This window comes from Cinclus cinclus, chromosome 7, assembly GCF_963662255.1.
Source record: "Cinclus cinclus chromosome 7, bCinCin1.1, whole genome shotgun sequence".
In the NCBI taxonomy this organism is placed as follows: domain Eukaryota; kingdom Metazoa; phylum Chordata; class Aves; order Passeriformes; family Cinclidae; genus Cinclus; species Cinclus cinclus.
The window spans coordinates 3,658,233-3,684,592 of NC_085052.1; the positions used below are offsets into that span (position 1 = coordinate 3,658,233).

The window sequence follows — 26,360 nt, forward strand, 5'->3', positions numbered from 1 at the left end:
ATTAAATTAGGAGCAATGTGATGTTACTGGCCAGATGATTCAGCAGTATTATCTTTTGTCTAATCTTGTGTTTGGGTTTCCTTGGATAAAATGTTTATCCTTAATTTTATAGCATCTGTAGCTTTTCAATTAGGCTTCATCCCATCTAATCTGAGAGCTGGTAGATTATTTTCTCGCTTGCCTTAGGCATCCAAACTTTAGCTGTGACCTCCCCATCAGGACAAATTTACATGAAATCTTCAATTATATTGTGTGAAGGGAGGAAGCAACACAGTGTAACTCCACTGACATTAACCCAGAGGAGCATTTTTACCCCAGGATGAGAAATGTGTTCCTCATGTACCTGAAATGTGTTTATAAGAGGTTAACAGCCACCTTTTCATGTGGTGAGAGGAGAAGCTGACTGTGATTAGAAGTAACAAGGCTACTGCAAAATTTAGCCCGAAGAGCACCAGCACAAGTTTGATTTATCTTTATTTTAGAGAGTTTTGAAAGAAAGGAAAGCATATTAAATATTAAGGAACTGGTGACCTGGAAAACAGGTCATACACATAGGTGTAAAATCTGTTCAATCTGTTTCATCTTATTCACAGAGGAGGAGAATTTCAGCTACGTGACTGAGCATATGAGAGTAATTGGTTTTTATAGGCTGTTGGTCTCTTCTCGCAAGGGACAAGCACTAGGACAAGAGGAAATGGCCTCAAGTTGCATCAGCAGAGGTTTAGGTTGGATATGAGGGAAAATTTCTTCAACAAAAATGTTGGTGAGCACTGGAACTGCCCAGGGCAACACTGGAGGGGTTTAAGAGCTCCAGTGTAGCTCTCCAATGTAATTCCATGATTCTGAGATTCCATAGCCATTTCGGTTGCAGTCTTCCCTTACAATCCTTAGAGGAAGGGGAGGAATTTTATGAAATTTTTATTTAATAGGAATAATACAGAGTTTAAAATATTTTCTGTACAGTCAATAAGACCCGTGTGGACGATGAAAAATCTTGCACGTTTTCTTTCGAGGGGAATGTTTCTTTTTACCCTGTCCAGGAGGTGAGTAGAGCCTGGTGGATGCTGTATTTTCATTGCTTTGGTGTGAGGCTCGAGCAGGCAGCTCAGCCTTTTGCTGTTTGCTTTTGTGGTTCCTGCCAGCGTTACCTGCCAGCCTCCTCTGCTGCATCCTGAGCCCCCAACAGCCCCTCCTCTCATGGAATGTAGGAATTGCTCAGGGAAGCTGGCATTAAAAGATCTCACCTGTTTGCTATTAAGTTCTCTGTTGCTTATAAATGTCTTTGTTAGCTTGAGCCTGCTTCACTTTGGAGCAAAGTCCCTCTGGCTTCAGTGGGAATATATTGAAATCTAAGAGAGCTTTTCCTTTTTTTTCCCCCCATTCTGCTGTGTGTCATCTTGTATATCCATGTTTCCTCCTTAGGCTATTCCCAGAGACCCTTATTTTTATGAGGAGGGCTGCTTTTGGCCAAGGAGCTTGCAAAGGTTGCTGTTGATTTCTGCTCTGTGGTTAGGGCTGGCACGCGTTAATGCACAGCAGACAAATGCAGTATGGACGTGATCATAAATAATTCACCCTCCCTTCCAACAAGGGGAAATTACATGCTACATTATTCAATATACAAAGACACTGCTTGTTGTGTAAAGAGAGTAATTTTCTGCCAGTGAACAGCCAGCAGCTTTGCAGGTAAAATATAAGGAGACACACATGGTTTATTACCAGCTCAAGCCTCATAACCTTCCCTCTGCCTGCAATCCACATCCTTCTGCTCTCAGGAGTGGAATACAAAGAGGTGACGTGTGCTGATGGCCGTGGTTGTGGCTGCTGGGGATGTTGGGTGGAAGGAACAAAAACAAGGCACTGTAGATGTCTTGATTTCATGGGGTGGCTGAGGGAAATGAGGGCAGAGGGAGGATCCTGCCCTTCTAAGGTGAGCATCCTTCATGCTGTGGGAAAATCTTAGGGAATGAACTTCTATCAGAAACTTCTTGGGAAAGAGATGGGAGGGGCACTAGGGAATTATATCCTTTTGTGTGTTTATTACAATTCAGTTTTTTCAGTGTCATGAACGTGACAGGAGAAAATCATGTAAAATGGTGTTGGCAACTAGCAGGTTTGTTTTTTTTTTAATGAGATCAGTGTCTCTATCCTATTAGCTGAGTGATCTGTCATTGTCCTGTGATAGGTCATCAAACTGATCATCTAATAAAGCAGCCTGATGCAGTTTTTGTGCATGAGCTGGCAGAGCCATGGTTGCTGGTGGAACTTTAAATTTCCCCTCATGACTGGTGTGATTAATATCTCAGTTTTACTGTAGCCTAAACATATTTCTATTTTTTTCTCCCTGGTATCAGCTTCCTGATAAACCATTTTCTTCACCTGTCAAAAGATGTAGTTAGCATGGTTTTTCCTTGGCTTTGTAATATTTGTAGCAGATTTTCATGAGAAGTGTCTGAATCTGGGAAGGGTTCAATAAATTCCAGTCCATATTTTTAACACACAGATGGACATAGGATAGGACAGAGAAGGTTATGTGGTTTTTCTAAGGTCCTGTGCTCTGTATTCATTAATGTATTTCTGATTGCTCTTTTCAAAAATTTGAGAATTGATGTCAAATACACAAAACCTGGAATTGATCCCATAAGGCTATCTCAGATAAATCTGTTCAGTCAGTGTCACTGAGCAGGTTGCAGATCGCTGTTAGAAGAAGACTGGAAGATAAATGGGATTTTTTTTTTCTTTATTTTAAATAGCCAGTGCACAGGAACTGGTCTATGAAAACAAACAGCAAGGAGCTGGAGAGCAGAGGTGTGGGAGGGTACTGAGGTGGATGTCAAAGAGGGGGAATTCAGAGTGGAAGGATTGCATAAAAACAAATGTGTAGGGCAGGATAAATGTAATTGAGGAGATGCTGTAGGGTGGGTTTTGGTTACCAGATCTTTTCTAGGTACTGCTTTAACCTGGAGCCTTCTTTTTGCTTCTTATTTGTGAGTGGCTTTTTTCACCTTCATTTTTATTTTTTGTGATTAAGGGCCTCATCTCCATCCTCTTTTTTTTTTTTTAAATATCTCTCTCCATTTTCATTATTTTCTCTATTGGATGTGGATGCTACCTGAATCTGCCCTGACATTGCCTCTGGCCCCCTTTGCTTCCTCTTTGAAAATATTTGATCAGGGTCTTATTTCTGCCTGAAATATTTACTTGGAAAATGGAAACTTCTCACTTCTTGTCAGGACTTCCCTTTCTTGCCTTCCTTCTCACCACCATGGGTGGTGTTTGGACAACCATCAAGGTCTTTCCTATCCTGGCTCCTTTTCATGGTTTCTCCTTTTCTTTTGGATATTTGCTGGGGGGATTTTTTATGCATAAGAAAGCATAAACTTTCTAGGTTTAAAATGACCCAGAATGAATCTGATTTAATACCTCTAGTTGTTCAAATTTCTGTCAAAATCATCACAGCTTTGCTCCTTTGCAGAAGTTTTTAAGACTGGTCTCTTTGAGAAGTCTTGCACTGATTTCTATCCCTTTGCTCAGTAATGATTTTGCTGTGGTTTCTGTCTGCCTCATCTGGCTTAGAGAATAAACTCATTGAGGAAATGAACTTTTTTGGGGAAAAGGAAAGTGTTTTGCAAATACTTTTGTTCAATATTTATCTAATTATTCTTGAGTCCCTGAGACACAGCCTCCTTTCTCCAATTGCAGAAATCCTCCAATATGTGACAGTGTTCAGTGGGAGAAACATCAGAATACAAATAATTTTTACAAAAGCACTTTGTCTCGTACAAAAATGCAGCCAGAAGGATGACGATAAATGTGGGATGTGAAATGACTGCCCCATTTGATCAGGACACTTTGGTAGGAATGAACCAGGAGTTATTATCTAGAATTAGAGCAGTGTTGCTTAAGCATTAAAAATAGGTGTTGATAGAGCTAAAGGCAAAATAGGCAAATTGTGGGACTCATAATAGTAATGATTATACTTCTCTGATTTGGTGAGTAATAAGAGGACCCATCATTTGGTCCAGAAACTTGAGATGCTGTCATTAGCCTTTCCCTTGTGTCTGTTTTTTTAATCCCTTCACTTTGCTGAATGTTTTACTTGTGGCTTTTCATTTTTTTTTCCCCCCCTTTGGCTTTTTATCTCCCACGTTTGAAAGGAGACTGCTACTTTATCCCAGCCTCAAACAGGCTCCTACCCCACTTCAGGACTGTTAATTTAAGGTCCCCAGGAGCAGATAGAGTGTAATTATTTAAACCTGTGTCACTGGATGCTGTCCAGAAATGATCCCATATTCCAAGAGCAGATTAAGATCTGTTGGGTGGGTGAGTGAGTGAGTCGTGTAGTGTTACCTATGGTAGCAACCAGCCATTGATGTGAGCAGATGGGTGCTGGAAAATCAGGGGCAGCTCGATGTGAACCTGGAGCCAAATGTTTCCTGCGTTTAATATCCTGAGTGCTGTAATTAACAGACCTGGCACGTGGCAGGTATCTTTCAAACAGGAGTCTGAAATGACTCGTGGTTGGTTGTGCTTGTTGTGCTTTGCTGTGGCTGTGGATGATGTCTGGGTGTATAGAAATATCTGGGTTTGTTTCTCCAGGTTGGACAATGCATCTCTTTGGAACCACCTCTGGGAAGATGAAGCTTCCAGCAACGGTAGTGCAGTTTGGAACCTGTTTGTTCTAAAGGAACCTGGAAATTTCTACCCATATTTGCCTATTCCAGCCTAAAGAAGAGGACAATGAGTTATTTTTATTTTTTGCATATTTTCACACTACGTAACAATTTTTCTTCCTTCTCATTTTGTTCAATGGGAAAAACTTGAGCCAGTCTTATAGCTGATCCTTTACTTCGCTACATTCCTCTTACTGAGCCAAATTCTTGGGAACCACATCCAGAGTACATCTATTTTTGTGTGTTGGTGGTGGCTGGGGCTTTTCTTCCTGTGACACATGTCACTTTTTATTCTGTTTTGAACCTGTCCTTTTGCATTGCTGAGTAGTTGTAGAACCACTCCAGGAACGAAAAAATCTCAGACTTGTGCAGAAGATGACTCATACCCTTCAGAAACGTTTTTATGGCTGTGCTTGGCTCATTAATGTAGGAGTTTAACAGTAGTAATATGAGGTATTGCATTAATTGCTGCATACATTTATTACCAAATGACTTGCACAGACAGTGTTTCAGATGTCGTGGACCTGACCACAATAACCAGAAGTGTCCTGTGTGCAGAGGAGAAAATAAAATCCCTTTGTACACCGACAGCAAGCAGATGAAGTGGCTCGCGGTTCTGGAAGTGAGGACTGATCACTGTGAGAGCTGGAATGGGTTTTTCTGCCTGAGGAAGGGGAAGCTCTGCAGTTTGATGTTTGGGCTGATCATAATGACTCTGGTGATGGTGTCCTATATCCTGACTGGAGCCAAGCATGGCCTGTTGCTGATCCCGTCTCCCTTCCATTACGGAGCTTTTGCTAGCAATCCCAGCTTAATGGACAATGAAAGCCTTAGTGACATGAAAGACTATTACCAGCCTTCAAAAATGAATATTTCATATGTAAAGGATTATCCAAGCATTAAATTAATTATTGACACCATTACTTCGAAGATAGAGTTTATTACGAGGCAGCGCCCTGATTTAGAAGAGCTGAGGAAGCAAGAGCCACACGTAAGTATGAACTGAGGTGTGCCTTAAACTGTTTTACATCCTTATTTCAAGGCTTTTGGATCAGTCTTTAGCCTAGATATAAAAAAGTGCAAGTCTTTGGGTGTTCATACAGTGATTTAAACCATCTAGAGTCTCCTGATTCACAGCAGTTGAGAAGTTGATATTGTAGATCACATCCCTCTGAGTCATGGGCAGGATGGATGGGTTCTATAAATGGTCTTGACACCTGAAGCAAAAAATCAGGCAATCTTCTGATAGCGGTACAATGTCAGTGAACTTTTACCTTCTCTCATGCAAAATCATTGTGACTTAGATTTACCTGTCACCTGAAATGATAAATAAGAAAAGAGCCTTTCTAATAACTGCTTGCCAGGGTGCCTGCCTGAAAATCACTGCAAACCTTGTATTTCGGAGTTAAAAACTGGAAGGTAATTTGATTTGAGTATTAGGCGTTTGGCTTTAAAAGTAAGTTCTTGGGGGTTGCAGAGGAGTTGGGGGGATTACTGAAGCCCTTTCTGGCCTTAAAATAAAAGAATTTCTAAATACTTGTCTCCCTGTCCAATGGGGCGCACAAGGACTTGGTCCTGGTGCCATCAGAAGCAATAAACGGGGCCAACTCTGTAGGTAGAAATATCCAGGCAGTGTTTCTGTTCTCTCACCATGCTAAGTAAGAAAAGTATAACTGATTGCTTGCTGCCTTGACTGAAACTGTTGTTCTTTATGTTGCAGATGTTTTCGGTAATTCCTAACAAATTCCTTCCAAACAGCAAGAACCCTTGTTGGTACGAGGAGTACCGAGGGAACACAACCACGGATCCTTACGCCACCAACTCCTACGCACTGTACTCCAAGCGCTTTCGGATCATTTTTGATTACCTCAGGAAGGTGTTTTGGAACCACTTGTACCACTACAAGGACAAACACTACCGCCTGCGCTGCCTCCCACACTTCTACATCATCGGGCAGCCCAAGTGTGGCACCACGGACCTGTACGACCGCCTCAGGCTGCACCCCGACGTTCGCTTCTCAGCCATCAAGGAGCCCCACTGGTGGACCAGGAAACGCTTTGGTGAGTGAAAATGTCCTTTGCTATCCAGGCAAGTTGTCTTTCTTGAAACTTTTTAAGTATTTGGGATGAAGTTTATAGATTTGCTCCGTATTGGCTTGCCTAGAAACTGCCGGAGTCGATGGTTTTGAGAAATGGAGGTGGTGGGTGCACAACCTGCTTTTGTTCAGTGGTGTTTTGGGTTAAACCTCTTGAGAAAATGCACATTTCATCTGGTCTGTTTGCAGCGGTTTGGAAAATCTAAGGAGAAACAAAACCTGGATAGAACTGGCCTTATGAATTTATAAAGGCAAGAAGAGAAATTGTTAGGTTGTCATGGGGGAGTTGAGCAGCAGCGATAGTTTTGTACTGCAAAATTCTGTAAAGCCTTTCTTACATCAATAAATGATGGGTCACTATTGAAAATTGCGGTCCTTATGGTTCAATAAATACAGCTGTGGCAGGAGCTTCATTAGTGCCACAGCTCTGGCCAACACTGATCAGTAGAGACTATCTGCATGAGGAATCTCTCTCACACTGAGGGCCCTGCACATATTTTTGATAATTTTCCTGGATGATATCTGTATTTCTATCTCTGAAGGCAGACTTGAATAGCTGGGGTTGTGGTCAGCTGGAGCAAAAGGCACCCACCCCTGGTGATTGCACCTCCAAAGGGTGTCTGAGGCAGTGGAGCTGAGCACAGAATTTTGTCCATCTGAAGTGTTTTTCTGCTTGTTGTCTTTCTCTGGATGCTGAGAAAGGTCAGTCTTGTGGTTAGAGATTAGATGAGCTGCAGAAGACCCATTTTAATTTCCTAACTGCTGCCCTCTTCATGTGGATGAGAGTTGTGCCTTCTGTATTCCACCCAGGCACTGGATTTTCCTCTTCTTGGGCCTGGCTGTTAAGTGCTGGCATGCCCTCACTTTGTATGACTTTGGTATCAAAGATCAAAGACTTTTCAGTGATTTTACTGTGTCCAAGAGGAAGATTCTGCTTATTTTGGCAGCATCTTAAATTCTGTTTCTCATTTGCTGTTGCTTTATGGCAGGCACAGACTGGAATGGGAAAAACTGGCAATGGACGGTAGAAGAGGACTTTGATCACTACTTTTATTTGGTGCTTTTCTAAGCTTCCTGGTAATGGGAAAATAACGAATTTCTGTGGCTAAAGACAAGAAAGGACACTTTCTGAGGCGTTGGGACACCAGCAGTGCTGCTTCTATTCTTTATTTTGAGATCATACCTCATATTCTTTATTTCTCCTTCATGTGGTCTTGTCTTTCCATCTTGTTTCCCTGCGCTCTGAATCCCAGAAGAATCTTTGAGCTCCTGCAGACAGGGTTTTGTTCCTTGCTTCTTGCTGAGGAGCTCTCAGCCACAGAGATGGGATTTCATGATTTTGCTGTTAAATTTTCAATTTTCTTCCTTCACAAATGCTGAAAGTTGCCAAATAAGAAATAAGAAAGTTGCCAAAATAAATACTTCAGACATTTTCTAAGTACTTTCTTGTAAACTAAGATGTAAAGCAATGTGATGAAAATGCAGCCTTGCTTTTGAGATAATTTAGTCCTGTTTGAGAAACACTGGAGGCACCAGTGTGAATTGAGGAGTGACACCAAGTCAGAGAAGCATCGTTGTGCTCCCTGAGGACCCATGAGAAGGGACTTGCTCATCACAGTCAGCAGCTGACTGGAGACAAAACGTGGGAATTATAGAATAGTTTGGGTTGGAAGGTACCCTTAAGCTCATACAGTTCCACCCCGTGCCATGGGCAGGGGCACCTTCCATTATCCCAGGTTGCTCCAAGCCCCAGTGTCCAACCTGGCCTTGGGCACTTCCAGGGATCCAGGGGAAGCCACAAATTTTTCTCATGTTCAGATAAACTGATGAAAACAAGGGACTGTCAGCAAAATCTGTGGAAGATTTTCTGTTCCATGGCAGTGCTGGCAGGAAAAGCTGAACTCAACTGATACCTTAAACTGAAATGTTTTACACCAAATAGTTTCCTCCACTTTCATTAGCCTCAACTTAAATGTTTGGAATCAGTTTTGGAGGAGGTAAGGCACCCAACCTCACTTCAGCAAGACTGGGCTCACTAAAGCTCTGAACCTGACCTTCCAAACAGGCAGAAGAATGCAAAAAATCAGGCTGGAGTGCATCTAACTTGAGAACAAGGGTGAATTCCTATCTCAGTGCTGGCATTCACAAACCCTCCACTTGCAGAGTCTTGTGGTCAGCCACTGGGGACCAAGTGCTGATCCTTGAAGAGAACATTCTTTGCATAATTCAGTTTTTTGAAGTTGTTTTTTAAAGCTGGAGAATGAGGAAACATTGCAGAGCTCGTGGTCTCATGGGAGAGGGAACTGTAAGGATGACCTGATCATCTCAGCTGTCTGCGACTGAGCATGAAAGATCAAGTTTATTCCTGGTGGCTAATCCATTAATTCTGCCTTAAAAGTACATTACCTAATGGTTACTATTTAAAAATTAAAAAAAGAAAAACAGAGAATATGACAAACACCCTCACAAGTGAAACTGAGACAGCCAGCGAGGGGCTATGACTCCTATGCTCCTGGCTATTAACTTGGTTTGGTTTCTAACACTTAAGCTGGACAAGAAAGTCTCTTTGTTCACTGGCATCCTCTGATTCAGTGGATTTTTATGAGACTGACTAATTTCAGCTGAAGTCAAAACAGCCCTCTGGGGAGGCCCCATTTCACAAATCACTCCTTTCCCCTTCTGCTGGGATGGCTGATGCTCCACAGGACTTTGTCTCAGCTTGACTGTCTCTCTCTCCTGGCTCCTTGCCACTGGTTCTGTTCCCAGGAGTGGGGTGGCAACAAACCAAGGCTGTCTGTGGCACACCACGCTTAGCACTACTTCCCCCCTCAAAACAAGTCAAAATACTCTGTTGAACTTTCTTCTACCCTCATTAAATCCCACTTTCCTAAAGGGGGAAAATCAGAGGCAATGGACAAAAGAACTCCCTTGCTGAGCTTTCCTCTCACATAATTGATAATTATTGGTCTTGTGGGAACAAGAAAGGGAGAGCTGAGAAGTCCTGTGTGGGGAGCCTGTACAGCAAATGGAGAAGTGAGACTAGATTTGGAAACAGGAGTGGGAAAAGGAGTATAAACATCACAGGATGCAGCTCAAGACGCTGAGAAACGCGTGGGGCAGGTGATACTGAACTCACCCTGGAGTGTAGGGAAGGAGAAGAGAAAAATAAGATACTACCATGGAGCTTTATTTGCATACCTGTGAAAGGAAAAAATCCGTGAATGATTTCCCAGTGTGTGTTGATTTGCATATTTGGCATCAGAGCCTGTTCTCAATCTCAAAACATTAAATCTAGTGGGAGTCCAATATTACTGCAATTTACATGGGTGCAAATGGAAGTAGAATCTTATCTTCTATATTCCTTCCAAAAGCTAAATTTAGAAGAAGATAAATCCAAGCTCATTCATGCACGGACTACAAAACAGAGAGCTTAAAATATTTCCTATCACTGTGTATTTGTGATGTAATCATTCAGTATCTCAGGTCTCATCCACTTCATTATTGGCACTTTCATCTGAGGGTGGCACTTGTTCGGTCTGATCTCGTGCTGGTGTTGGCTGGCTCGGGGCCAGCCACATCTGTGAAACCACCTTGGTTTGCACCAGTGGTTAGTCTTCCCCTGTTCTTGTGGTAATTGCTGATTTTAATTCTCTCTCTCCGGCTGTTTTTTTCAGGAATCATCCGGCTGAGGGATGGATTTCACGACCGCTACCCGGTGGAAGATTACCTGGATCTGTTTGACCTGGCAGCACACCAGATCCAGAGTGTGCTGCAGAGTGATGCAGTCAAGGAGCGTGGCAAGAGGAACAACATCATCATTGGTAGGGCAAAACCAGCCCCCAAATCCTCTGTAGCTCCACACTGGCAGTGCTCAGAGCTGAGGCACTGGAGGGGGATTTTGTGGCTGGTTCTCAGCACAGAGCCCCTGACATTGCTCTTCTCTGGTGTGCCTGGAAGCTCTTGGCTTCATTTTCCTGCAGGCTTTCTTTTCCTTCTTTCTTTGTTAAGAAGCTGTGATTATCTTCAGAAAATTCCTGAGCGAGTGCTGTATATCTGATGAACATCAGCATTTAATTAATGTGGATTTTTTTTCTCCAAGAATGAGAATGACCTTGGTGACTCCTTTAAACACAATTTTCATAGAATCATTTAGGTTGGAAAAGCCCTCTAAGATCATCACGTCCATCCATTCCCCCAACACTTCCAAGGTCACCACTAACTCATGTCCCCAAATGCCACATCCACTTGAAGTGCAATTATGAAGGGATTGCCTGTAGCGCTGGGATTGTGGCTTCAGTTCCAGATGCTGGAGCAATGTCTGGGATAAATCAGTAACTGTGGTGTTATGATACACACTGAGTGCTGCAGAAATCCTGGAGCTGGTGGGTCATGTGGTAGCAAAAGCTCCCAGTGGCTCTTCTCAAGCTCCAACAGAAGAAATGGATCTAATTAATTGGTATTAAATTACCTAATTACCACTAGAAATGGTCTAATAGTGCTGTTTTATTGTACCTTATGGAAGTCCATGGTGAGCACTGGGCTCTAGGGAGGGATCCGTGGGTTGCTTTTCATGACACACGGTGGTTAATCCACCGGGCTCATCCACCCTGGTCCATGGTGTACTGGTTTACAGTGCCCACGAGGAACATCAAATACTTCTAAATTCTGCTTTTTCTGTCTGCTAAAACCAGAAAACTGAGGGGATGGGAATCTTACCAGTCTTACTTCACAGGGAAACCAGACACATTCCACGCAAAAAGTAGCTGTGCAAGTGACAGTTCCCTGTCAAAAAGAGACTGATCAAGTAGGTTTGAAGTCACAATTCTACAGAAAATACAGACAAGATTTTTGCTGCCTGCCCTCAGAATGATTGAGGGTTTGGTCTCATTATGATCTAAATTTTTAACCTATTGCTGGCTGGAGGAGGTGGTGATGATACCTTGGTTAAACCAGAGCCTTGTCTGAGTTACATTTGTTCAGTGTGACTTCCCCAGCCTCCATTTAAGTCCATCATTCACTTTATTAAACATTTGCACCACTGACCAACGTTTGCAAGATGGGGTTCTTAAGAAATGTTGCCATCAAGGACATCTGTGGATTTTTCTGCTACTTGCAATAATATCTCCTGTCCTTTCATGGGTGAAGTGCTTATACTAATTAAATTCACTAATCTAATTGGCAACGTACATCTTTGATTACCCACCTCCTGTTGCAGCTTTTTGTAGAGTTCACTTTGTGTTTCTTTTTCCTGTGGTCTCATTTCTTGTGTTATTAAGGTTCTGCTGGGTTTTCTTATTAAGTTTACAGGAAAAGTCTTGAATGATTATACTCATTAAGGCAGTCTTTTATGACCTTGGTAAAACACAAAACAAAGCCATCTAGCCTAAAATGAATCTGTATGAATATCAGGTTTGCTCATAATCCTCCTTTCCTTATTTCAGATGACTGCAAAGAGAAATCAAATTAAAACTCTAAATATTTCAGTAGTTCATCATGTTATATTGCTTTGAAAATTTAAGCTTCTTTGGATATTAAACCTAGAGGGTAATAACTGCATTTTCCAAAAAACAAAAAAAAAAACAAAAACAACAAACCCAACGTCTGTTTAGAGATGAACCCGAGAGGACAGGGCTGATCCAGCCAGAGGCATTCTGAGCAGGACTTGTTTATGTGAGATCATTAATAAGATAAATTCAGAGGAATGACTTGTGAAAACACAGTATGATGTTAATCCATTAATGACTGAATGAGGAGGCTATGCACCATTCTTTTGGCAATTTAATAATTCATATGTTCTTCTCTGAAAAAAAAAATGAGTTCCACTGGCATAATTAAACATAATTAATTGTAGACGGTTAATTCATATCTTGTTTAGTATGGCTTGTTCTCTGTGCAGGTATTAAACCTGTATTATAAAACAAAACCACTGTCAAATTCTCAGGAAAATTTTTGTTTGCCTGCTTCAAGAAATTAGAATTATAAAAGTCAGCAGGGACCAGAATGATTATTGTATTTTTATATATTTCTCCCCCCCCACGCCTCCATTAAATTCATGACAGTCATCTTGTGGGAAGATTTACCCTCCTGACCCCAGGTTTTGCTGGGCTGGAGCAGCACCTCGAGCCCTGTTGATGCTTTAGCATGACTTGGTTTTGTGCCTGAGATCTTGGGTTGGACCTGACAATCTCTGAGGTCTCCTCCAAGCTTTCTGATGATAGGATTTTCCCTGACTTGTGTCCTGCCTGCAGATTTCGGGTGGTGGAGTTCACAGTTTCTGTGGGATGGGGGCTCTGATGTTCAGGGAATCTGTCCATTTATGTGTGAATGCACTGGGTTTGGGGTTTTTTTTGTAGTTCACATTGCAGAAGTGTAAGGAAGTGTTTACAGGTCTGGCTACACTAATGGGGATAAATCCAGCAGAACATCCAAGGTGATCAGGGAGCAGAGCAGAGAACTGGGAAGGCTGATCAGATCTAGTCTGGAGAGGAATGGGTGGCTTGATGAGCTCATAGACTTTAATTGCCTTGGCATGATTTAGGCAAACATTTTTGAGGGAGCAGTTTCAGAGATGGAGCAGGGACTTCCCAAGGTTGCTCCCATCCCTGCAGTGCCCTCTCCAGCAAATCCCTGCCTGCAGGTGCTCGAAACCTTTGCAATTCCCCACGTCCTGGTGGCTCAGGAGAGGTTTCTGTGGCAGGGCTGGCTCAGCTCCTGGCCTCTGTTTAATCCTTTGTGTTTCTGCCTCACCCAGCGTGGGAGCTGGGCTAATTGAGTTTTAATTGACAAGTCAAAGCCTGCTGGTGATTAGGCAGCGCTTTGGCTAATTAATTTAGAATGGAAGAGTGGAGCTGTTGTGGACGCCCAGCTATAGCCAGTGGACCTGATCTCCTCCTCCTGAAAAGAGGCAAAATGAACGTGACAGAAGATTAATGTGTTTTCTAACAACTCCCAGACTTTATTAATGAATCACTTTATGTTCAGATGAAGTTTGGAGCCAGTACCTTTCTCCTGTTGTGTTTTGTCCATATTTTTAAATCTTTATTGGGCTTTTCCAGTGGCGGAAGGAAGAAAAAATAGGGAAATAATGTACAAGTCTATAAGCCTACAACATTATTATTTTTTTAATCTCCTTCCCTTTGATTTGAAAAACCTCATTAGCAAGAATTAGCTTTCATTAGACTGTCACAGAATGTAAGTCCCCAAAAAGCTTCTGTACATGTTTTATTGAACAGTACTGTGCCACATAAATGCCAGGATTAGTTAAAAAGACAGAGAAGGTTACAAAATTCAAAACAACATATCAGTTCATTTATTTAGCAGCTGAACCATCATATACCTCACTCTGGCAGACATTTTTACTGAATACATTTCTCCCTGTAGCATTGCATTCCAAGTGAGTTTCTTCAGACACCAAAGGACACTAAATACCAAAATCTGGTATTTTACCAAAGTGTGCTATTTATTCTATAAACCCTTTATCTATTTAAATAGCTGACTGGTTCTACATTAATAATTGTATAAAATAATATTTCAAACCTCAACAATACATCTCAGCTGCTTTTTAAATATTTCTTATATGCTCACTGATTTTCCTGATCATGTTTTCCACACTGTTGATCAGCAGGCATGGCGGTATCCACATTTTTCTGGGGGAAATATTACAATTTGTTAGCAAGTTTCTGCTCTGAGGTTTGTGAGCATTAAGGCCAACATGTGGGCGCTACAAAGAACATTGCAAGGCTTCAGCAGGGACAAACTCCTTCCTCCTCCAGGCCAGGTTGGATGGAGTTTGGAGCCACCTGGCCTAGTGGAAGGCATCCCTGTCCATGGCAGGGATGGGAACAAGATGATCTTCAAGGTCCCTTCCAGCCCAGATCATTCTGTGGTTCCACGATTCTTCACTGGAAAATGTGCTAAAATCCTGAGCAGTCCATTCCAGCCCAAATTAAATCTATTTGAATGTGTTAGCCACCAGCAGGAAGCAGTGTGGTTATGGAGAGCAATATTTCAGGTAGAATTGCATAAAGCCTGCCTTAACCACCCCTGCATTCCCAAAGGCACAGGGCAGGGGGATTGCTGCAGCTCTGAGAGCTTCAGCCAGAGCAGTCTGCAAGAACTAAGGTGTGTTGAAATTCATTGAGTCAATTTTGATCTACCTGTAGCAGTAAAAAATTCAAGCCAATTTCCATTCCAACATGAAGCACACAATGAGTTACCAGCAGAGATGCTTTTCATTTCCAGGAGAGGCCAGTGCCTCGACAATGTGGGACAACAATGCTTGGATTTTCTTCTATGACAACAGTACTGAAGGAGAACCTCCCTTCCTAATCCAGGATTTCATCCATGCCTTCCAACCAAATGCCAAACTTATCATCATGCTGAGGGACCCTGTTGAAAGGTGAGCAAGAGGATTTTCTTGTTACAATAATATTTTTAGTTCTCACTCTGTTGGATGCAAGTAAATATTCACGTGGTGTTTGGGAGCTACTTGGTTGTGGTAAGAGGGGTTTTATTCTGTGTATTTTGGCACAGGTAGCAGTGATAATGTTGTAAAGAGAAGCATGCGAGTGTGAACACCATGAGTACCATGCCTGGGCTCCTGAGCTACTCTGAGAAAAGAATTTATAGGTTTCCAGATGCAGTCTAATGCCGTTGCCTGAGCCCTGGTTCTCAGCAGGGCTTTTTAGACTAGGAGGGCACTGCATCCTCCAATCTCAGCAGAAGTCGTCCTGGGAAATGTTTCATTTCATTTAAGTAGTAAAATCTGTGTTTTCATGGGGTTTGCAGTTCAAACTGATTAAATAATAATGATTAAGAATGACTAAATAGCTCGGGAGTCAGCAAATTATAAACTTTTCTTAAACTCTGAAGTGCTTGGTGAGACAGTTGTGTAAAGTTTCACTGGGCATTTGTAGCCTGCACAGCCAACAGCTACAGCAGTTCATCCTTGGACTTCCTTATGTTGTTTGCCGGGGAAGGGCTTGGCTTTTGCCAAGGTATGAGCTGTTTTAAATGGCTATGGAGAGTCAGGCATGTCCAGACTTCTACTTGCATTTCACTTTTTCTCTCCAGTATTCCTGCAGATTTTTGGGACATGGGACGTTACTTCCCAGTGTGTCCTCTGAAGGATAATGATGATGAGGGTGATGGGGAGGGTGGAAGGGATGGAGGCAGAGTCCACAAGGATCAGACTGAGGGGATGTGAATTCCTGCTCACCGTAGCTCCATAGGGACATTCAGAGCACTGTGAGAAAAACTCAGGGAAGGAAGGGGATGGTGGGAGATGCAGGGGATGGTGTGATGATGAAGATTATGTGGAGATGCAGGTGATGGTGGGAATGCAGGTGATGATGAGGGATGCAGGTGATGATGAGGATGCAGATGATGGTGTGGGATGCAGATGATGATGAGGATGCAGATGATTGTGGGGATGCAGGTGATGGTGAGAATGCAGATGATGGTGTGGGATGCAGATGATGGTGAGAATGCAGATGATGGTGTGGGATGCTGGTGATGGTGAGGATGCAGATGATGGTGTGGGATGCTGGTGATGGTGAGGATGCAGATGATGGTGTGGGATGCTGGTGATGGGGAGGATGCAGATGATGGTGAGGATGCAGATGGTGTGGGATGCAGGTGATGGTGTGGGATGCAGGTGATGGTGTGGGATGCAGGTGATGGTGTGGGATGCAGGTGATGGCGAGGACCAGGCTCTGGTGGCTCTGGGAGAAGAGCAGACCCGTGGTGCTTATGCAGGCAGCCTGTGCCCACTGCCCAGCAGCTTCCAGAGCTGGGGTGGTGCTCCCCAAGGAGCTTCCCTGCTGGCAGGACGTGGCTGTGGTGAGAGCAGGGCTGGGAGATGTTTCCCAGCTCCTGTGTCAGGAAATGCAGCTCAACTTCAACAGCATCTCCTGACCCCAGGAGTTAACAGATGATAATTTTATGCGAGAAAGTGCTGGAGTGGCTTCCTCCTGGAAATTAATTGCAAACTCCCTGATTGCCTTTACCACCCTCTGTAATGGGGGTGGAGCTCTTTGCCAGCTTTAGCAGGGGTGACAGGAAAAGTCAGCTTCATCTCCTTTACTGTGTTTAGGACAAATTGCTGCCTTTTTGTTTGCAATTGCCTGCGTTCCTGATGGTTCATCTGAGCTGCAGGAGCAGAAGGGACAGCCCCCATCTGTTGGTGGTGCCAGGCAGTGGGACAGGTTCCTTGGAGTAGCCAGGAGGGCAGGGGGCTGGGATGGGCTCTGATCTAACCTGCACAAAGTCTGGGTTATCCCCAGCAGGGAATATTTGAATGAAATCTTTTTTTGAGATGGTTGTTGTCAACCGGTGCCATTATTTCATTGGAGGTTGAAGGGAAGGACTTCAAGTAGCTAGAGCAGCTGAAATCCTAATCAGCAGAGGCAGATGTCTCCAGAATTAAAAACAGATGGGAAAAAACTAAAAAGAAAAATGGAAAGAAAATCTCAACTCCCCTGCAGAAGGAGAACTTGTCTTCAAGAATGTAGTTTTTCATAAGATGCCAAAAAGTCTGAAAAATTATGCATTTCTTTTGATGGATGGTTAGGAATACCAAGCAGTCATATTAAACCTTTTTAATGATGCTTCAGCCTGGCCCATGCTGTGCCTGATGGCTGCTGGCAGATTCTTCACAGCCTTTCACCACAGTCCCACCATCCCTGGGACAAACTGAGTCCTGACACCCACATTTCCTGCGAGCAGGAGATGCTCTTGTGTGTCTAATTTGGGTGAGCTCAGCTGGCCTGGTCCTTCAGCTTTTCCCTTTTTCTTTTTTTCTTTTTTTTTTTATTTTAATTTTTTAAATTTTTTTTTTAAACAAACAGAGGGTCTTCATTTGTTTCACATGGGAATTAAAATCCTGTTCTTGCAGAACACTGGCATAAATAATGAGCACAGAGAGGTTGTTCCTGTGCTTAAGTGCTTTGCTGGATTAAGGCCTAAACTTTCCAAATGAGGTGTTTATAAGTACCCATGGAAATCTAGGGAAAATTAAAGGATAAATAAAGTGCAATACAAAAGGTTACTGCAGTAATAAGTGAGACCTAAATAGATTGGTGTTTTTATTTCTTAAACACCTGTGGTTTTTTGAAAGAGGCTGAAAAATATGTAGGATTTCTGGAATTTTGAGAGATGGGGACTATGGAGGCATCAAATCTGTGCTGCAAACACGCTTGGGGAATGGATTCCTTGAGTGATACAAAATTGTCTTCAAAATCCTGTGGTACTGTTGTGGTTCTGGTCATTCTAAGCCTAATTATGAAGTTCAGCAGATCTAATATTTATGTCGTGTCTGAGAATTTCCTAATCCCTTTAAAAGATGTTTATCTTACGAAAGCCTAATCGAGGTTTCAGGGGTTAATGCTAAAATTAATATTTTCCTTGCCTGTATGTTTTGGGTTTTTTCATCACATCATCCCCAAAGGAATTTGAATTCACATTATCTTTTTAAAGTGAGTTTAAGTAATTGGAAAACTTGTGCTAAAAGTGTGCAATTGATGATAATGCTTTGTAACTTAAGAGAAATTCCTGCTTCATCTTAAAAAAAAAAAAAAAAAGAAAAGAAAGGAAAATCAACGGGTAGAATGGTGTAAATTGGGAGTTTTTGATGGAAAGCCAACATGAGGTTGGAGGTAAAGCTTCCTGTAAAAGGAATGGGAAATGTGGACTCTTTCTTACCAAGATGGTGGCCAGCTTGCTCATGATACAAGAACGACTCTTTCTAACCCACCTAAAGTAAAAGTTTCTAAAATCAGCCTGAAGCTTTAGAGACGAGGGCTGTTCCTGCCCATGGACCCCAGGTGTAGAGGGGCAGCGACACCACCTGAGACCAGTTCAGTTCACACACAACATGGATTTCAAGTCTAAACATTTACCTTCAGGTGAAAACATTGGCTCACGCAATTTCTAGGGTCAAGTCTCCAGGGGTGCAGATTTTGAAAGTGGGGATGTTCTTCAAAATCCCCTGGAGAAGGTTTTGCTGTGAGCTAAAACTTTAAAATGAATGGAAAAAAAATCTCACTGGGTGACAGGCTGTGGGTGGTGTTGGAGGTTTGGAAGTTTGGGAGTTTTAAATTTTTTGTGGTTTTTGATATTGATTTTTAAAAGAGTATTGTATTTGACCTGAAGTTTTGGAGGAGGTTTTGAAATTTGAGTAATGGAGTTAGAATTATTAGCGTGTGGTTAGAATAGAAGGGTGTAATTTTATATGGTGAAGGGTTTTGAATTTGGGGTTTTAAAATATAGTAATAGGTATGAGATAAGATAGAAGTTTTTGGGTATTGGGGGTTTTTTTTGTATTTTTAAACGATTTTTAGTAGTAGTTTTTGAATTGAATCATTAGAATTGTAATGTGAGTTCTAAGTGTTTAGTTACTGAGTGAAAACTACAAATAATACAGATGTTAAATTGTATTTAGATAGTTTTAAAAAGATTTTGTAATTAGTTAAATTTGGTTTTATTTTTTGGTGGGGTTTTTTGGTTTTTATTTAAAATTAAAACAAAATATTTAAAATACCATTTTTTTTCTTTAAATTTAGTTGTATATTAAATTTAATTTAAAGTTTTCATTCATTGAAATAAAATTTAATTTAATATTTAATATTATTTCTTTATTTTCATTAATTTTACATCAATATTTACTTTCATATTTATATTTCTATTATTTCTATTTATTTATAGTTGTTTATTTATATTTATACTTATATTTATATTTTTATAAATTTTAATTCATTGATAATATTTATTTATATTTTATTAATTCAATTTATTTATTGATGTTGATTGTATTTATTAGTATTTATTTTAATTTATGTTTATTTTATGTCAATTAATTAATTTATATTGTCTCTTATTTATTAATATTTATTTTACTTTATTTTATTTATATACTTTTATATATGTTTATTTTATGTGAGTTTATTTATTGTTTCTTTTATTTGTTAATTTTGATTTTATTTTATTTTTATATTTTTATACATATTTATTTAATGTCAATTAATTTATTATAGTTTCTTTAATTTATTAATATTTTATTTTATTTTACTTTTATGTTTATATATATTTATTTTGTCAATTTATTTATTGTAGTTTCTTTTATTTATTAATATTTAGTTTATTTTATTTTACTTTTATATATATTTATTTTATTTGTTGATTTATTTATTTTAGTTTATTTTATTTATTAATATTTATTTTAATTTATTTTTAATTTTTATATTTATATATATTTATTTTATTTGTCAATTTATTCATTGTAGTTTCTTTTATTTATTAATATTTAGTTTATTTTATTTTACTTTTATATATATTTATTTAATTTGTCGATTCATTTATTGTAGTTTCTTTTATTTATTAATATTTAGTTTATTTTTTTTACTTTTATATTTATATATTTATTTTATTTGTCGATTTATTTATTGTAGTTTCTTTTATTTATTAATATTTATTTTATTTTACTTTTATATTTATATATATTTATTTTATTTGTTGATTTATTTATTGTAGTTTCTTTTATTTATTAATATTTAGTTCATTTTACTTTTATATTTATATATATTTATTTAATTTGTCGATTTATTTATTGTAGTTTCTTTTATTTATTAATATTTATTTTATTTTATTTTACTTTTATATATATTTATTTTATTTGTCGATTTATTTATTGTAGTTTCTTTAATTTATTAATATTTATTTTATTTTATTTTACTTTTATATTTATATATATTGCCAATTTATTTATTGTAGTTTCTTTTATTTATTAATATTTAGTTTAATTTATTTTCATTTTACCAAAATTTATTTACGTTTCTTCTGTTTATTTATCAACTTTTATTAATCTGTATCTTATTTATTTTAAATTTATTTACAACGTTTTATTTAAAATACAGAAGTTGGATTCCTTTACCTGGTCGGAACTACCAAATTTGCTGTGTAAATGAACCTCCCTCCGTCCCCTCAGTGCCACGTTTTTCCCCTTGCAGGTTGTACTCTGATTACCTGTACTTCGCCAGCGCCAACAAATCCGCGGAGGATTTCCACGAGAAGGTGGCAGAGTCCCTGCAGCTGTTCGAGGGCTGCGTGCTGGATTTCTCCCTGCGAGCCTGTGTCTACAACAACAGCCTCAACAACGCCATGCCCGTACGTATCCCCTGCCGCTTCTGGCTCCTGGCTGCTCTCGCCTGGGCTGTGGAGGAGAAGGATCCCTCTGCAGATCCCCCTGGGAGGCCCCCTTGGTGTCCTCTTCGGGATGAGGAAAACTGCTTTTCTGAGAATGACTGATGCTAGAAAAAGGTTAGACCTTTGCTTATCTCTCTAGAAGATCCTTGGCTAGAATTGATTTTTCCTAATCGGTTATTTGACGCAAAGAACCCCGATGTAGTTGGACAGTGTTTCAATCCTGTACCTTACTGGTCCATTTTTGATCCCTTCCAAACCCTATAAAAGTACATGTAGTGCCCCATGAATTCAGATTGCTGCCTGACCCCTTCACAGAAGAAGCGAAGCCTGTGGAACAAGTCTGTGCTGCGTTTTCCCGACCTCTTTCTGTTGGCTGAGGAAGGTCTCTGTGAGTGAAGATGAAATCACAACAGAGCTGCCTGCCTGGAGAGGCAGAGCTTGCAGACCTTGTGGCTGAAACCTGCCCGAGGGCAGATAGCTGCGTGCTGGAAATGTTGTTAAAAAACCCAAAATCCCGCTCAAGGAAGCAGCGAGAAACCAAAACTTTCTCCCTCTTTGTTTGTCAAGTGGAGGATGTACATATAAAGGTAAACACGTAAAAGATGGGGTGGGGGCCCAGCTGTCTCCTCAGCCTGTTCCCTGCTGAATGGCAGCAGGGATAACACAGCCCTGCTGTTGTGCAAGTGCATGGAGAGCACTTTTAGAGAGGGTTACAATTTAATGTCACCAAAAAACAGCTCTGGCAAAGATCTTTACCAGATTGCCTCAAAATCAGAATAAATTATGCGTTCTTTTGTAAGAAAAGGCTACCAGTAACCAGATAAAATATTTATTTTCTTCTTCTTTTTTCCCCCTTTTTTTCTCTAAATTATGCATGCCAGAAAATTATACAAGAAAACACAGAAACTGCTGGCAAGGCAATGGATAAGTATTACAGGCTTAGGATTCCAAAATTCACAATTTTAGCTTAGACCTGACTTCAGATTTTGCTCAAGGGCAGAGAATTAATACAGAAGAGATTGACTTGAAGTATCACATCTGGCCAGGTTGCCGTTCAAGCCTCTTTGATTCGCTCAGGCTGTAAAGGATTTCGGAGGGAACAGTTCCCTCCTTTGCCCCTGGAGTGAAGTTATTGCCTCTTCCACTGGATAAAATAACAGTACAGGAGTGTATTCCGTGGGCTGGAGCTCTGCAGCAGCAGAGCAAACGGGACACTGCTCTCTCTTACCAGGTAGACTGGAGCTGCTCATCCCTGACTGCAGCCCCCAGGACTTCCTCACGCACCAGCTGCTGCTGGGCAGCATCACAGAACTTTCCAGCCATCTGCTTGCACAAATGTGTTCCTTCCAGCGTGGCAGAGAAAGGCAGAGAGAGAACCAGAAGGAAAGATTTTCCTTTTATGTTCATCCTCAGGGTGCAGAACCCATCTCTGTTTGTTGTCTTCAGCAGCCCTCTTGAGGAAGGTGCTTTTGGAGAGGAGCAGAGGAGGCTCTTTGCTTCATAGAGCCACAAGCAGGTGTTTGTAATAAAACCCACATGCCAACTGTGCTCCTCAGTGGCCTTTTTTAGCTTTTTCTTCAGCCAAGTTGCTAAATCTGTTGTGTTTGTGGTTTGCTGTGCATTGAAAAAGTGAGGATTGTTGTGCCTGGTGAGCTCACTTGGTTGCTAATTCTGCGACTGTGCCAGGGATAAAAGGGATTTGCCATTTGTTAATGTGTTTCTGAAACCAGAGAGGTGTCCTAGGCGTCGTGGCTGCTGATGGATGCTAAGGGGGCAGAAAAGGGTGTTTGGTACCTAGAGTCAGTGGGAAGAACATTACCCAGAGAAAGGCACAGTGATCAGGGTGATCCCAATTGTGGCCTGCCAGCGCCTGAAGGAGTGTGCAAGGAAGATGGAGAAACTATTCACAAGGGGCTGAAGTAAGAAAAGAAACATTAAACCACAAGTTTGCCCCAGTGCTGAGTGGAATGAGGCATTGACTGAGGGCTGGGGTGCTGCCCTGCCAGAATTATCCCATCTTAGCCTGGTGTCTTAATCAAGTAAGAGATTCCAGATGTTTCTATAGCACATCTGTGAAGAAATCTGCTAAATATGGAGACTTACATTCTAAGCAGCCAAAGACACACATCCAGATCACACAGGCTAATACTAATTCAGCAATAATAAAAAATACATCTTTTTTAGGGGAATTTAGGTGTCAGTGTAGGTCGTGGGGCAGTGTCAGAAGTGAAAGGAGCTGCTGTCTGACTTCATGGGCTCTGTGGTAATGGGAGCTGAAGATGTCAAATCTCTTTTATGAAAGATTCATATTGGGATTCATGTTGCTCTCCTCTGAGCCTGAAGGGATTCAGAAAAATATTTATAAGCACAGTAGGAGGCTGGACTTTTTAAGAACACCAAGGCTACTCCTTTTATGTTTCAACTTGTTATGTAAAATTGAGGAGGGAAGAAAAACAGAGATAAGGGCAGGAGAGGCTGAAAATTTGCCTCTACTCAGGCAAGGCACCATCAACACTGCTGCAGCTGAGATCTCAACCTAATTATTGCAATCAGAGGATGCAGCAAAATGCACCCAAATCTAAGACCTGACAGCGAGGCAGAATATTTGTCCTGCTCACGGTAGCGTGACCTGGTGCAGCTGAAAGTCACGGAATTATTTAGGTTGGAAAAGACCCTTAAGGTGGTTGAGTCCAAGTTTTAATGTAGCACTGCCAAGCCCACCCCTAAATTATTTCCCCAAGGTGAAATCAAACTGAAATAAGCAGCCTTGGGGACTGGAGAAGGTAACAGGGACTGAGTATTTTCCTTTGAGTCACTGTTCATCCAGGGATTCAGAGCCCTCAGTGTCTCCATGAAGGCTCCGAGCATGGAGGAATTTGGATGTGAGGTGGCTGAGCATCCTTCTACACACAATTGTGTCTGTGTAACACTTTTACACAGACCCAGGGCTGGTGCAGCTTGGTAAAATGACATCTCTCACCAGCAGAAAAGCTGATTGCAAAGATTTTTTTAAGCTGTTCAGAAAACAAGAGGAAGACTGAAAAATATTCACATACTATCCTTTTGTTGTTCCTTAAAAGCACATTTTGGGAATTTTTTTCTGCCCAGATGACAGAGGTGAATGTTAGGGGTTTTTTTACAGCTAGAAGTGTTGCAAGGTGAACTGATTTGGGTTTTTTTTTGTGCTTACAGGTGAGGTTACAGGTAGGGCTCTATGTTGTATATCTCCTGGACTGGCTGACAGTTTTTAACAAAGATCAGATCCTTGTTCTTCGCCTGGAGGACCATGCATCAAACATGAGGTACACCATGCACATGGTGTTCCAGTTCCTGGATTTGGGTAGGTACTTGCTGGATGGTTTAAGTTTGCAAAATCATTATGATCCTTCTTCTTTTAGGATGGTTTTGCTTTATTAAGAAACAAAAAGAGAAGCAAAGGAATCTGGCTTGAAGGATGCGTTAATCTCATTGCCTGGAGTCAGGCAAAATTAAATTCTCAAATGACTGGCGTTAGAAGATCTTAGTAAGAGTATATAAAGAAAAAAGAAAAATTCCAGGTCAGTCGGAATGCAGGGATTTATTTTCCATACAGAAGCCAGCCCTGCTTCTGAAGGTGCTCAGGGCTTAGGGAGATGCAAAGTTATCCCCCCCAGTTTTAACAAACTGAAGGGCTGCCAGCCCAGAACCTAAACCTGAGCATGATGAAATGTGTTTGTAGCCAAGGAGAAGGGGGAAATTGTGTTTTTGCTGTGTTGATTGAGACATCTGTTGCTAATCCTCGGAAGAAACGCCGGCAGACAAAACGTTGCCCAATGTTGATTTGACAGTAGCAAGAGAATGAAAATGTGGCTGAGAAATTATCTGTCTGGTCCAAAGATTGGTCTAGATGATGAGAAAGCTTGGATGTAGCAGGCTGAGCAGATGAGAAGCTTGGCATCTGCTTCCCGAGTACGGTTTGTGCTGGAAAACCCTGTAGGTTTTTATCTGGCTAATGCACATTTATTCCCAAAGTGGGGGCATCACTACACCTGTGTCCACTTTGATCCCACTGCCAGTCTCCAAAATGAACAAAACAAAAAGGGCTTCACTGAGTGCTCAGTGAAACTCCTAGTTTCTGTTGGGTATCAGTCAACTCACACCATGAAATGAAACAGCAGCATAAAACACCTGCAGCTCCAGAATGGGTGGGAGCTTGTCTTCAGTCATGTTTTTTTTTTTTTTTCTCTGAAAACGGGTATTTTCCTCCAAGAGTGATTTATGCTGCTTTTTATAGGGATGATTAATCGATGGGAGAGGAATATGTATTATTTCCATACTTACCAATAGTGATTTATTTTACTGATCTAAGCCTAGATAGATATTCTAGATATTCTGAAACATTGTGGCTGCTAACAAAAAATTCCCTTTTTCTCCCCATGGCAAACCTTCTGATTTAGTCATTAGATTTCTTTAGGATGGGCATTTCTGGGGGGAAATATTTGAAGATAATATTCTCTTTTTCCACAGGACCTCTGAGTGAGAAACAAGAAGCTCTGATTACCAAGAGTCCTGCATCAAACACCCGAAGACCTGAAGACAGAAGCCTGGGCCCAATGCTGCCAACCACCAAGGCAATTTTAAGAGATTTCTACAGGCCTTTTAATACAAAACTGGCACAAGTTCTTTTTGATGATGCTTTTTTATGGAAGAGGACATAACGTGTAAATTTCTTGCCACAATTACAGTGCTTAAAGGAGTTTTTATTTTTTTAAATTCTATTTTTGTGCGTGGATATTTTACATTTTTTTCCCCATTCCAAAGAGCAGCTGATGGATGAGCTGAGAGTCTCACCTTCAGCCAGCACGTCTCAACAACTCTACCACGTTTTCCTTGGGAGAATGGAAAGCATCTTGCTTTAATCAGTTTATTGCAACTTCTTTCACCCCAGCAAAGGAGTGGACAAGCATGAGGACAATGAGGTCTTACACTCTTGCACAGGGGTGTGGAAGTGTAACCTTCTCTGAGATGCTGCAACAAAGAGTTAGCATCAGTTTCCTACAATTACACTTATAATCTCTCATTTTCAATATATGTTATTCAGTCTTTTTTTTTCAAGCAATCAATGTCATTTAGTCATTAAAATTTTTAATTTAATTCAACCAAAAATTCTCTTTCTTTTTGTCAGCTTGTTTTCAAACTGTCTTCACTAACACTGATTGTGTTTCCTTAATTCTGAAAGAAAGATGAAGTGCACTCACATAAATTTCCAAGTCTTACTTGTATCTTCCAAGATAAATGGGCTTTCCCGGCCACAGTTCTTGTAAAAGAAAGTTTATAATCCAGGTAAGAATGGATGGCTGAAACCTAAACAGGCCAATTTTGTGTTTAGCATAACAAGTTAATTGCCTTCCGTA

The 26,360-nt window shown here is 40.8% G+C and overlaps 1 protein-coding gene across 1 annotated transcript; it reads left to right on the forward strand.

The window, feature by feature from the left end:
- Nucleotides 1-5,106: 5,106 nt before the first annotated feature.
- Nucleotides 5,107-25,981, forward strand: CHST15 (carbohydrate sulfotransferase 15). The gene is made up of 7 exons (XM_062496547.1): nucleotides 5,107-5,664; nucleotides 6,394-6,733; nucleotides 10,443-10,589; nucleotides 15,010-15,166; nucleotides 20,772-20,928; nucleotides 24,160-24,307; nucleotides 25,474-25,981. Exons 1-7 carry the CDS (start codon nucleotides 5,122-5,124, stop codon nucleotides 25,662-25,664), a joined length of 1,683 nt encoding a protein of 560 aa, XP_062352531.1. The 5' UTR covers nucleotides 5,107-5,121; the 3' UTR covers nucleotides 25,665-25,981.
- The last annotated feature ends 379 nt before the right edge of the window (nucleotides 25,982-26,360 follow it).